This window comes from Amblyomma americanum, chromosome 2 (genome assembly GCF_052857255.1).
Source record: "Amblyomma americanum isolate KBUSLIRL-KWMA chromosome 2, ASM5285725v1, whole genome shotgun sequence".
Lineage (NCBI taxonomy): Eukaryota > Metazoa > Arthropoda > Arachnida > Ixodida > Ixodidae > Amblyomma > Amblyomma americanum.
The window spans coordinates 11,380,373-11,393,813 of record NC_135498.1 but is presented as its reverse complement, the minus strand read 5'-3'; the positions used below and the strand labels follow the sequence as shown (position 1 = coordinate 11,393,813).

Here is a 13,441-nt window from a genome sequence, read left to right as displayed (position 1 = left end):
CATATGAAAGCACCATTCAAGATACTTCCCTGCATTTCATGCATGTTTGCGCTGTGCAGAGGGCATGCCTCTGTGTTTTCATTGCATAAACTTCTTTCTCATGGTGCACAGAGTTTGTGCTCATCAGAGTGGACTCATCCAAATGGGCGTGGTAGCAGTGGCAAGTGAAGTCGATGCTAAGATGTAAAAATTATATCTTCAATCACGATTCAGACATCCTTCACATAAAGTCGTAGACAGGGGTGGTATAAAGCAGCAACGCTGTTAAAGGGGCTGTGAAAGGGGGTTTCAACAAAGATGTGCCTAGGATGCTAAAGGACGCCGCTTCATAAATATCCTCCAGCAAGAATTTTTTAGATGCGCTTCGTAGAAGCTGTAGTCAAAATTTGAATTTCCACGTCTTCGCGCCTTTCCCTCTCCTCTCGTAACTTTTTGCACATTGAAATGTCGGCGCTCCTCCGCCGGCCCCTCGCACTCGCCCCCCTCCGAAAACTGCCGACGCGCGCGAACCAATGCTAGAAGTTTGCTGCTGATGTAACGAGCGTGGATTCAGGCGAAAGTGCAGCACCGCAGGTCGCTGCTAGGCACGGAAGCGGGAGTTTTAAAAATTGTATTGTAAATTATCGGCTCGCTTTTGAGGTCTTGTATGCGGCATGAACGCTCGTTGGCCTGTACTCTACGTAATGCAAGCATTTTATAGCCAACCTCAAACACCCATTTCAGGGACCCTTTAATGTTGAATGTTACATTTGGGGCACTTCAAAGAAAACCACGAACACTGTTTCGCATTGCAATTTGTATGAATGCAGCATTTTGAAGGTACAAATATCTGGAAATTATTATGGAGCGTATTAGTAATGTTTGGTCATGTAATAAAAAATGCTTGCATGTCCCGAAGCGCCTTTTTTATCCGTTTTGTACCATTTCAGAGTTATGGTGTGATTACCACTATCATAAATTGAGTAGAATCTTGGTGTGCAGCTGTGCATTAAAGATGTACTGTAAACTTTTTTTGATCATACTGCTTTCAGCAGATGCTTGCACAATATTTTAGTTCTTTGAATGACCTGGCAGCTTGTATGCTGAGCCACCATATGAGGGATAGCAATAGTAACATGATGGTGCTTGCATGAAAGTACCTGCCTTATAGCACATACTTCCTAAAAGTGAGCTGCTAACGGCTACATTAATTTGGCATGTGAGATATTTCCCCCCATTCTTCTCAATGTTCTTTTTGTGTGGTTGCTAGTTAATTTTATCAAGTCAGAAATTTTAGAATGCCAAAAGCAAGAGCAAGTTTTTGACTACCTTGAACATAAAATCATCCTGCATAACTTTAACATATCTTGTCCACCTAACACAAGCTTTTTGGAAAATGGGTTTGAATTAACTGCGGAAGTAAGAAAACGGCGTTAACAGGAGAAGATGCATTACTTTCTTGCCCTTGTGTAATCTGTCCTTTCTTGTGAACTTTGTTTTTTGCACTGCAGTTATGTCTGAAAATATCTACTTTGCTTACGTATGATGTGCCACTGAAATTGGTAGACTTGCATAGATTTTTTAGTTATAATTTATAAAGCTGCTTACAGTGACATTACCTTGTTTTGAACATTTGTTCTAAATTCTTAATTGTCTATCAAGCATAAACGGATCATTTAAGTACAAAAAAATTTGCGACTAAAGTCATTAGCCGCTGGAGGGATTTAAGCGAGGGCAGAAAAGTACTCCAAAGCAAGTGTTCTGGTGCCATTTCTTAAAAACTTCTATGAGGCAGGCTTGTTTTATTTTTAAAACCTTAATTGTCTCTTCTAAGCATAAAAGGATCATTAAGAAATAAAGCACGTGAAAAGACTTTGAGGATTAAGTCATTAGCCACTGAGGGCAGTTCACTCTGGGAACGTAAATACTTGAGAGTATTAGTGATTTTTCTGAAGCAGGCCTGGACATATATAAGCTTACAGCTTGTGTCACCGCTGCACTGAACTGCTGCGTTACCTTCATTCATTTTGATGCATTCGGAGATGACATCCTTAGTAATCGGTAAGATGATTCCAGAGTCGTGCTATGAGATTCAGAGACATCTCTTTCATCTCTGAACGTGCATCCATATTTGTGGCAGCTTGAGCCGTAGCGCTCGTGTTGTGTCTTTCTCCCACCTTGGTCCTCTTTTTTGACACTACCTACATCATGAATCACATTTAACTAGTCCAACTTTTCACCTTAATTACTACTTAAGCCATAGGTCAATACCAAAAATTTACGCTACAAAAAAGTCTTCAGTGCTTTTATTGTCGAGCATCGTTTGCCACAACATTGCTATGCATGGAAAACACCACTCACCTAGGAATGCCAGCTTGGTACCAGGGAGCTTCTCGGAGCTCCTCTTCTTCGTTTACGTTCAGGGAGTCGTGCCTGGAAAATAAGAAGTGCGTTCATAAAAACGCTTTCATGAAGGGGAGGTTGAAAAGCTATGGAAAAGGCTGGTAAAGTCAATTTCCACATGCTGACAATGATGATTTATTGGCCAGTACCTCTGTAACAGGCGGACATGCACAATGTCCTGGCCTGTAAAAATAAGATATAATAGGTGCCTTTAAGTCTCCTTACGTGCGGAAATGCGATAGCATTTCGAGTTCCATGGCCTCCTTTGTTACTTTGCAAAGTAATCAATCATTATTTTCGTTTTTTTTTATTTTGTTTTTATTAACTTTGTTTTATCTATCGTTTTATTTCATTCTTTATTTCGGTTTTCATTTCTTTATTTTATTTTTATTGTGCGCTCCGCTTCCTCCTAACGTCGTTCTTCATGCCGACATGACCTTGAAGAACGGGAGGAGTACAGCTTTCGCTCTAAAATCAACCAAAAATACAAAGTCGCTACACGTGGCAGAGTCAACGGGAAATGCCTGTTCGCGCAACGCAGTCTGCCACTCGGCAAGTCTACGCTTAACTAACTGCACAACGAGGCATCCGCTAGCGCCGCAGTCTCCCGACCCGCCGTCAGTGGCCGAGCAATTAAGCAAGTTAAAACAATGCCTGCAATAAAGGCGTAAAGCTGGCTTCTCTGCGCGAATAGTATCATGTAGGTGAAGCTAAACCGAAGTTCCAAGTGGGACTGCAATTAAGATCAAAATTTTTATTGTGATTTTTTTTGCATGACGTACGCATTTGCAAGAACTCATTACAACCTTACTACACACAATTCACTAATGCGCAATAATTCAGTCAGTAATACTGTTTTCCGCTAAGGGGTAGCGGTTTCTCAAGGTAGAGCAGTTGGCGCCAGCATGATGACATCTTCACACTATTCCACGGGCTCACAGGCATAACTTGTGGTAAGGGCATTGCATTTGTGCTACAGGTACAGCGCTCTCGCAAGTGTGCGTGCAACGGTTTTGCAGAATACAGGTGATCAGCACTTGTAGCGTCATACCTCACCACCTGCTATCCTGTTTCTAGAGACTGTCAGTAGGCTTCTGGTTGATTGGCTTCCCGCGGAAAAAAATAAAATAATAAAACAGGTTCTTGTGCATGATTATTTCGCGACAACCGAAGAAAAATCAAGTTCCGAACGTCGTGAAGGTTATATAGAGCTTCCTCGGAAGCCAGGTTGGGCACCGCAGGCGCAACGGTGCTTGCGCAGTTCAGGAGAAATGCACCTCCAGTGTGCTGTGCAGAACTACACATGATTACGTGTGCTGCGGCTGCTAATAGGTCCTCGCTGCCCTACGTTGTTGCGCTTGGAAACAGTGGTTTCCAGAGAAAGACTGTTTTCTGCAAGTTCAGAGCATTCTTGCTGACTACAAGCAGTGTAGCTTGTATGCTTACGGCACGAGGGCATTACCATCTTGCCCTCCACTTTTACCACTGGCAGTGGCAGATAAATTATCACATGCGGTAGACAGGCAGTCATTAAGGTGGAGATTCTCATCATTAAGGTACCCAAAAAGCGAAAGCAAAAGCGAGGATGGAAGATGCGAACCATCCACCAAACGTGAAAATTAGAATAACAACTTACGAATTTTCATCGATGTAGCTCGATACAGAGGTAGACAGTAACTCATACAACCCGTCGAAAAGCTATCTATACATTCTGACCCGATAGTCTGAGTAGGTGGATGTCGCGTCGCGGTCGTTGGGGTAGGTATGTGATACGCCAGTTTGTCAGTTAGTTTTTCGCAGAATGTGTTGGGGTGTCCACGTGGAAGATGCTTAGAGGGTAAACTATTAGTAATAGAGGTGGAGCGAGGAAGGAGGTAAACCCAAGCGAGGACAAGACCCAGTCAGGAGGTTTAGCACCTCCTTTTGTCTTGCCTCGTGGGCAATACCTGTACGTTGCCCAAAGGAGAAAATAAATAAAAAAAACTTCACGTCTCTTCGGCAAAGAAAGTCTCACACATATAAAGCTCCCGCTTTCACTTTTCACGAAAATTTACTGCCATTCGCTTTCATTTTTAGTAATGTATTCTTGCACAATATGGGCGCATTTCTGAGCGAATACGGACCGAAAAGAGCGTCATAGTCACTAGAGTAATGTTGCGAAAACGTATGCGGCATACGTCATACGAACGACCGACGTAGCCGTGTCGAACCACGACCTCGATGCGCCAGCTTTCAGCCCTATCGGAATTTCTTGCGGATGCCAGAATCGAGCGGCTCCGATCGGGAGTTCCGAGATCCGGCGCGTCACTCATTTGGACTGTCATTCTGCTTTCTACACAACGGGTGGAAAGCGGCGGGCGTCAGAGCGTGAGTGCAAGGATGGTCTGGTGCACAAAGAAGGGGATCCGAGATTAGGCCCAATCGAAAGCCCCACGCGCTGCCCAACGCTCACAATGAGATATCGCCAGGCACAGAGCGGTGAAAAAGCAGCAATGCAAGAAGGCCTCATGCAGCCAGCCGAAGAGCACCGACCGTTGTCTTCTTTCTTTTGTTGCATAGCTCAGCGCATCGGCAGGCCCGCGCTGGAGAGCGGAAGACATGGCTGAGGAGACGGAGGAGGCAGAAAGGGCTCCCATGTACGGCTTGTAAGCCACGCAGCCGTCACGCGGCGATGGTGTACTGCATCCGGCTCGTCGTAGTCCCCCATTGTGTTTCAGCTCGTTTCCGGCCGTATAAATCAAGCGCTGGTGCAACTCTGCCTGCTGCGGACCTTGACTCGCGATTTCTGAGTTGGAGGGAGGGAATGCCACCAGGGCCGCAGCACATACCCCCTTTCCACTTCCACCCTCTCGTTCTTTTATTCGTCTTCTCCCTGCTTTAACTTGGCCCGCTCGGTGCAAGCAGTGAGTCGGCGCATTCTCGAGCTAAATTTTTCAGCCGCATCTCATCCGTGCGAAACCCCGAGTTTTTGACTTGCACTACGGAATCGTGACCCAAGCCGAGCGGGCTTTGCCCGAACTTTGTAGTAAAGCGCGAAAGCAGCCGCGGGCGAAGATACCCCTCTCCCCCTTCCCTTTCTTTTTCTTTCAACACGTGTCGTTTACCAGACTCATGTGGCTTTTTTTTTTTTTTCGTGGCGATACTCTAGTTGCTTCCCAGTCTTTTGCGCGTTGCAACTGAGTCGTGACTGCGAGGCATCGTTCCTCGCACGGAGCAGATGCTAAGCCTAGACGAATGATTGCTCTTTTCTTCTTTTCGCACGCGCTTCTACTTCTTTTCCTTCTTTCTTTCTTTCTTCATCCACTTTCTCGTGTACAAAGTTCTCTTGTCATCTCTCGACGCCCCATTTAAAAGGCGCGTCTCTCACTTTGCTGGGGCCTCGTTTTGAATGAAAGTTCACGCCGCGTGGCGGCGATTGCTGCAAACTTTTTGCACGCCGACGGTTTTTCACTAAGGATTAAAAGAACTGACAAAAAAAAATTAAGCAAAGAAAACGAGGTGAGCGGGCGAAAGTTAGCGACGGAAAGTCATCGCCAGCGCAGCGCCTTCTTCGGCGCTCGTTCCTCGGCTGCATTTCTTTATTTCATTTTCTCTTTTGGTCCACGCTCCTCTTCTCGAGATTCGCACGAACGCCTTCTCTCGAGCCACTGCAGCAGGCGTTCGCATGATTAACCCCGAGAAAGAGATGGAAAAAGAACGGCGACGGGAAGTAAGAAAAAAAAGAAATTACAATGCACGCGGAGCCATCGTTGTTGCTCGGGATGCTGCTCGGAGGAGGAGGAGGTTCAGCTGAAACTGTTCCGGAATGCCTGCTCGAGGGGAACCTAACAGATGTCAGTGTGAAGCATAAGCTCGGTTCGATTTGTGCGCTTCGTTTGGAGCAGTCAGTCGCGCGACGTCACGCTAAGAAAAAAAGTGAAAAGCTAGATCTTGATGATACGCACGGTTGAGGAACAACTCTTACGAACGCGTACAGATCTGCAATAGACGACGCTAGACACAGTGAGAGACCATCGCGAGCCAATTCGGATGGCAAGGAACAACCAAAAGTAGCAGCAACGTTAGAGTTGTGCTTTTGCTGTCCGCTTTTAGCTACCCAAGTGTTGCTTAGAGATGCTGGAGAATCAGTGACGCTCGGAAATGTCAGCTTCGCCTGAGCGCATATTAAAGCCATTGTTTAAGGAAATATGTTTTCACTGGTTATCCCGACAGAAAAAATGAAAAATGAAAATTGGTTTTTGGGGAAAAGAAATGGCGCAGTATCTCTCATATCGGCAGACACCTGAACCGCGCCGTAAGAGAAGGGATAAAGCAAGGAGTGGAAGAAGAAAGGAGGAAAGAGGTGCCGCAGTGGAGGGCTCCGGAATAATTTCCACCACCTGGGAATCTTTAACGTCCCCAGGTGGTCAAAATTATTCCGGAGCCCTCCACTGCGGCACCTCTTTCCTCCTTTCTTCTTTCACTCCCTCCTTCATCCCTTCCCTTACGGCGCGGTTCAGGTGTCCGCCTATATGTGAGAGAAGAAGCCGGGCTCCCGACCTTCCGCGTGGCGCATGTTGCGAAACGTGCTGCCTCGACAGGCACCGGCGACCATCGTTTTTCAAAATGGCAGTGTCTTGTATCGACCGGGGCTTTGAAAGCGGAGCGCTGCAAATTTTCTAAAACCTAAACTCAACACTAATACTTAAATTCAACCGCGACAGGCAGGTTTCCCGCCAGTAAGGAGACAGGATTAGGGGGAGCTGAGGGTCCCGTTCAGACATGTTGATAAAGCTAACTGCCGTTGATACCACGCAAGGCATAGGAGAAGGCTATTATTTTTCTCTTTTTTCATTATATGGCCTTTTCTTTTTGAACTGAGGAAATTAATTACGCAATTATTTTAGATACCAGACATGTGACTACCATTTCTTATACTTTCACCTGAATTGTCTCGTATCTAAAATAATTTCGTAATTTCGTCTCAAAAACAAAAAGTAGTATCAAGAATAAAAAGGAACAAAACATTTCCTCTGGCTTCTGTGGCCTCAAGGACTGTTGGATTCTTTTTCAGCACTATTTCCCTCCAGTGAATATTTATGTTCACCTTGACTGCACAGACAGACAGATCGACACAGACAGCAACAAAGACATACGCGCGAACAGACGCGCATTGAAAATTTAAAATTGGTTTTTTGGGAAAAAATGGCGCAGTAATTGTCTCACATATCGGCGGACACCTGAACCGCGAACTAAGGCAAGGGATAAAGGAGGGAGTGAGAGAAGAAAGAGGTGCCGTAGTGGAGGGCTCCGGAATAATTTCGACCACCTCGGAATCTTTAACGTGTACTAACATCGCACACCCCACGGGCTCCTTTGCGTTTCGCCTCCATGGAGAGAAAGAGAGAGAAAAAAAACTGTTGTCAGGCAGAAGATGGTGATCTTCTTGTGTCACTTCAGCCGCTGCAGGTGGCCGGCAGTGTAAGTCTGTCGGCGACCTCCTGCGGTCTTGCCGTGGCCCGGGGCTGAACGTCCGGGTTCGGGCGGCGAGAACAGCTTCCCATTTTTCAAGCGTAGGAGATGTGACTAGATCTGCCGGAGGCGGATCCTCCGTGCAGTTCCAGATTATGTGGCATAAGGTGGCAGGCTCGCCGCACAGCTGACAATGCGGATTTACCATACCGGGCAAGATATTGGAATACGTCAACGGGTTTGGCTGCCACCGCGTTTGCAGCCGCCTCCACGTGGTAGCATGTTCGCGGCTGAGCGAAACGTGCGGAGGAGGCATGCACCCTCTAAGCTCCCTGTAATAAATGGTTATGGCCTGATATGTAATTAGCGTCTCACCCCTAGAGACATCCGGGCCCGAGACCCCCTCACCGGCTCGGCTGACAAAACCTCGAGCATACTGGTGAGCGGCCTCGTTCCCTGGAACGCCCGCGTGTGTCGGGACCCATACCAGATCCACTTTCTTCCTATCGTTTGGCATCGTACAAATAATTTTGTATGCAGTGGCGGAGATACGGCCGCGAAGTTGCGAAGGGCCGTTTTGGAATCACTGAGAATTGTGCTGGTGCCTTCTTGAACGATTCCTATTGCTATTGCAGCCTCTTTGGCCTCCTACACTCGGTCCGTGACCACCGTAGCCGCTACCCTGCGGGAGATGCTCACCGCGCTCATAGCGAAAGCGTCTTTGCCTGTAATGTTATAATGTGCCACATCAACATACACGGCACTATCGTCCCCTCGATACTTCTTGCTTAACGTCTTCGCCCTGGCCCTCCTCCGGTTTTCGTGGCGGTCCGCTTGCATCTTCTTCGGGATAGGTTTGACCCGAATGTGTTCGCGCATCTCTGTAGTTATAACCACCTGGTCTGAAGGGTCCTCGTCCTGTATGCATAAGCTTCGCAAAAGGTAGAGCCCAGTATCTGTCTGCCTGAGCCGCTGCTCTTGCGATGTCAGTTGTGCCTCAATGAGCTCTTCAAGGGTGTTGTGGACCCCAAGAGACAGAAGCCTCCATGGAAACGCCGCCGCCGAGGTCGGGTACGAACCCGGGTACACTATTATCATGTTTGCAGGCCTATGGGCCATCTCATCAGCACCTCTTGAGCAAAACATACAGCCCGACAGAGGGAAAGATTAGGTTCCGCGTACGGAAATCGGTCGCGGCATGACGCTAAAAACGTTGTGGTAATGCGGTGGCACAGATTACTTGGATTACTGCGCCACAAAGAAAGAGCTCAAGGGACGAAATCGGGACCCGAGAAAATGGACGACACAAGAAGCAGCGCTTGCCACCAAGTGATATTTTCCGTTACCAATGACAAACTAATTTACGCTTTGTGGTACATACAACTCAGATATACCACCGAGGAAAAAAAAAAGTGCAGGGGTCGTTTTTTTTTCTGTTTGCCTGTTCGATCGCCATTTGCTGTTGCACTCAGGAATGTTTCGCATAGATCGAATGACAGTTATTTTTCTACTTTTTTTTCCGAATTGAACGAGGGGCGGGAGGGAGGCCTCTGTCTGCTGACTAACGTTTTGAGAAGAGGACTTCCGTCCTCAATTCTGGAGATACGAAGAGAAGGAATTTTTGATAGCACAAAATGAACAAGGAGCGGGAGGGAAGCCTCCGCACCACCATATTCCCCTCCCTCATCTTTTTTTTAGCGTTGCATCCTCAGTAAAGCACAGCGCCCGACTGCAAGAGGTTTCCCGTAAGAAAAACAAGTAGAATTTTAGCGGCGGAATGGAGATTCGAATCCCGGCAAGTGTAAGCCGCACGCTCTATCACAGGTTCGGCACTTTTTCGTAAAGCTCTAGCCACATTTACGAGAGAAATAGCGAATTTGAGAACGAAAGGCGCGACTCGTCCTCTATACCCTGGATGTTATTGCACTTTCCCTAAAAAAGTGGACTCGAGTCGACTCCTGTCGCATTCACGTAAACGACGTTTCTGAGAGCGGATGGACTCACCGCCTGGGCGGGGCCGGGGCGAAGGCGACCCTCGCGGCGAGCCCGTTGGGTCGTGGGGATCCCGAGGCGCTCCTCTGGCGTCCGCTGGGCGAGCACGACGACCGCCGGCTGCGCACCGAGGAGCGCACGCTGCACGCCTCGGACGTCGACAGCGGGCTGGCGCGAAGAGACGACGCTGCGCTCGGCGGCCGGGAGCTGATCGGAACGGGCGAGCCCCGGCTGTCCTGCGAGCGGGGGACAAAGAGAAGATCGCCTCCTGTACTACGGAGTGCTGCATGGGAAAACTGGGGACGTGGAACAGTTGCGTGAACGGTACACTAGAACGTCCAAAGGCATTGCTACGGTTGCTCTTATATGTATTAGTTGGCCTGAGAAAAACTAGAGGTTTGTCGTTGTGTGTTGGGGTTTTATCCGGCTGTCCTGCGAGCGGGGGACAAAGAGAAGATCGCCTCCTGTACTACGGAGTGCTGCATGGGAAAACTGGGGACGTGGAACAGTTGCGTGAACGGTACACTAGAACGTCCAAAGGCATTGCTACGGTTGCTCTTGTATGTATTAGTTGGCCTGAGAAAAACTAGAGGTTTGTCGTTGTGTGTTGGGGTTTTATCCGGCTGTCCTGCGAGCGGGGGACAAAGAGAAGATCGCCTCCTGTACTACGGAGTGCTGCATGGGAAAACTGGGGACGTGGAACAGTTGCGTGAACGGTACACTAGAACGTCCAAAGGCATTGCTACGGTTGCTCTTGTATGTATTAGTTGGCCTGAGAAAAACTAGAGGTTTGTCGTTGTGTGTTGGGGTTTTATCCGGCTGTCCTGCGAGCGGGGGACAAAGAGAAGATCGCCTCCTGTACTACGGAGTGCTGCATGGGAAAACTGGGGACGTGGAACAGTTGCGTGAACGGTACACTAGAACGTCCAAAGGCATTGCTACGGTTGCTCTTATATGTATTAGTTGGCCTGAGAAAAACTAGAGGTTTGTCGTTGTGTGTTGGGGTTTTATCCGGCTGTCCTGCGAGCGGGGGACAAAGAGAAGATCGCCTCCTGTACTACGGAGTGCTGCATGGGAAAACTGGGGACGTGGAACAGTTGCGTGAACGGTACACTAGAACGTCCAAAGGCATTGCTACGGTTGCTCTTATATGTATTAGTTGGCCTGAGAAAAACTAGAGGTTTGTCGTTGTGTGTTGGGGTTTTATCCGGCTGTCCTGCGAGCGGGGGACAAAGAGAAGATCGCCTCCTGTACTACGGAGTGCTGCATGGGAAAACTGGGGACGTGGAACAGTTGCGTGAACGGTACACTAGAACGTCCAAAGGCATTGCTACGGTTGCTCTTATATGTATTAGTTGGCCTGAGAAAAACTAGAGGTTTGTCGTTGTGTGTTGGGGTTTTATCCGGCTGTCCTGCGAGCGGGGGACAAAGAGAAGATCGCCTCCTGTACTACGGAGTGCTGCATGGGAAAACTGGGGACGTGGAACAGTTGCGTGAACGGTACACTAGAACGTCCAAAGGCATTGCTACGGTTGCTCTTATATGTATTAGTTGGCCTGAGAAAAACTAGAGGTTTGTCGTTGTGTGTTGGGGTTTTATCCGGCTGTCCTGCGAGCGGGGGACAAAGAGAAGATCGCCTCCTGTACTACGGAGTGCTGCATGGGAAAACTGGGGACGTGGAACAGTTGCGTGAACGGTACACTAGAACGTCCAAAGGCATTGCTACGGTTGCTCTTATATGTATTAGTTGGCCTGAGAAAAACTAGAGGTTTGTCGTTGTGTGTTGGGGTTTTATCCGGCTGTCCTGCGAGCGGGGGACAAAGAGAAGATCGCCTCCTGTACTACGGAGTGCTGCATGGGAAAACTGGGGACGTGGAACAGTTGCGTGAACGGTACACTAGAACGTCCAAAGGCATTGCTACGGTTGCTCTTATATGTATTAGTTGGCCTGAGAAAAACTAGAGGTTTGTCGTTGTGTGTTGGGGTTTTATCCGGCTGTCCTGCGAGCGGGGGACAAAGAGAAGATCGCCTCCTGTACTACGGAGTGCTGCATGGGAAAACTGGGGACGTGGAACAGTTGCGTGAACGGTACACTAGAACGTCCAAAGGCATTGCTACGGTTGCTCTTATATGTATTAGTTGGCCTGAGAAAAACTAGAGGTTTGTCGTTGTGTGTTGGGGTTTTATCCGGCTGTCCTGCCAGCGGGGGACAAAGAGAAGATCGCCTCCTGTACTACGGAGTGCTGCATGGGAAAACTGGGGACGTGGAACAGTTGCGTGAACGGTACACTAGAACGTCCAAAGGCATTGCTACGGTTGCTCTTATATGTATTAGTTGGCCTGAGAAAAACTAGAGGTTTGTCGTTGTGTGTTGGGGTTTTATCCGGCTGTCCTGCGAGCGGGGGACAAAGAGAAGATCGCCTCCTGTACTACGGAGTGCTGCATGGGAAAACTGGGGACGTGGAACAGTTGCGTGAACGGTACACTAGAACGTCCAAAGGCATTACTACGGTTGCTCTTATATGTATTAGTTGGCCTGAGAAAAACTAGAGGTTTGTCGTTGTGTGTTGGGGTTTTATCCGGCTGTCCTGCGAGCGGGGGACAAAGAGAAGATCGCCTCCTGTACTACGGAGTGCTGCATGGGAAAACTGGGGACGTGGAACAGTTGCGTGAACGGTACACTAGAACGTCCAAAGGCATTGCTACGGTTGCTCTTATATGTATTAGTTGGCCTGAGAAAAACTAGGGGTTTGTCGTTGTGTGTTGGGGTTTTATCCGGCTGTCCTGCGAGCGGGGGACAAAGAGAAGATCGCCTCCTGTACTACGGAGTGCTGCATGAGAAAACTGGGGACGTGGAACAGTTGCGTGAACGGTACACTAGAACGTCCAAAGGCATTGCTACGGTTGCTCTTATATGTATTAGTTGGCCTGAGAAAAACTAGAGGTTTGTCGTTGTGTGTTGGGGTTTTATCCGGCTGTCCTGCGAGCGGGGGACAAAGAGAAGATCGCCTCCTGTACTACGGAGTGCTGCATGGGAAAACTGGGGACGTGGAACAGTTGCGTGAACGGTACACTAGAACGTCCAAAGGCATTGCTACGGTTGCTCTTATATGTATTAGTTGGCCTGAGAAAAACTAGAGGTTTGTCGTTGTGTGTTGGGGTTTTATCCGGCTGTCCTGCGAGCGGGGGACAAAGAGAAGATCGCCTCCTGTACTACGGAGTGCTGCATGGGAAAACTGGGGACGTGGAACAGTTGCGTGAACGGTACACTAGAACGTCCAAAGGCATTGCTACGGTTGCTCTTATATGTATTAGTTGGCCTGAGAAAAACTAGAGGTTTGTCGTTGTGTGTTGGGGTTTTATCCGGCTGTCCTGCGAGCGGGGGACAAAGAGAAGATCGCCTCCTGTACTACGGAGTGCTGCATGGGAAAACTGGGGACGTGGAACAGTTGCGTGAACGGTACACTAGAACGTCCAAAGGCATTGCTACGGTTGCTCTTATATGTATTAGTTGGCCTGAGAAAAACTAGAGGTTTGTCGTTGTGTGTTGGGGTTTTATCCGGCTGTCCTGCGAGCGGGGGACAAAGAGAAGATCGCCTCCTGTACTGCGGAGTGC

At 48.4% G+C, this 13,441-nt stretch overlaps 1 protein-coding gene across 2 annotated transcripts in view; it reads right to left on the bottom strand.

Moving 5' to 3' along the window:
* LOC144120566 (uncharacterized) overlaps positions 1-13,441 on the bottom strand; it is a 215,506-nt gene that overhangs the window by 6,849 nt on the left and 195,216 nt on the right. For both annotated transcript variants that reach the window (XM_077653104.1, XM_077653106.1), the window contains 2 exons: positions 9,838-10,061; positions 2,341-2,412 (listed from right to left, as the gene is read on the bottom strand). In XM_077653104.1, the coding sequence (XP_077509230.1) occupies positions 2,341-2,412; positions 9,838-10,061 (296 nt within the window). The remainder of the gene's footprint in view (positions 1-2,340; positions 2,413-9,837; positions 10,062-13,441) is intronic.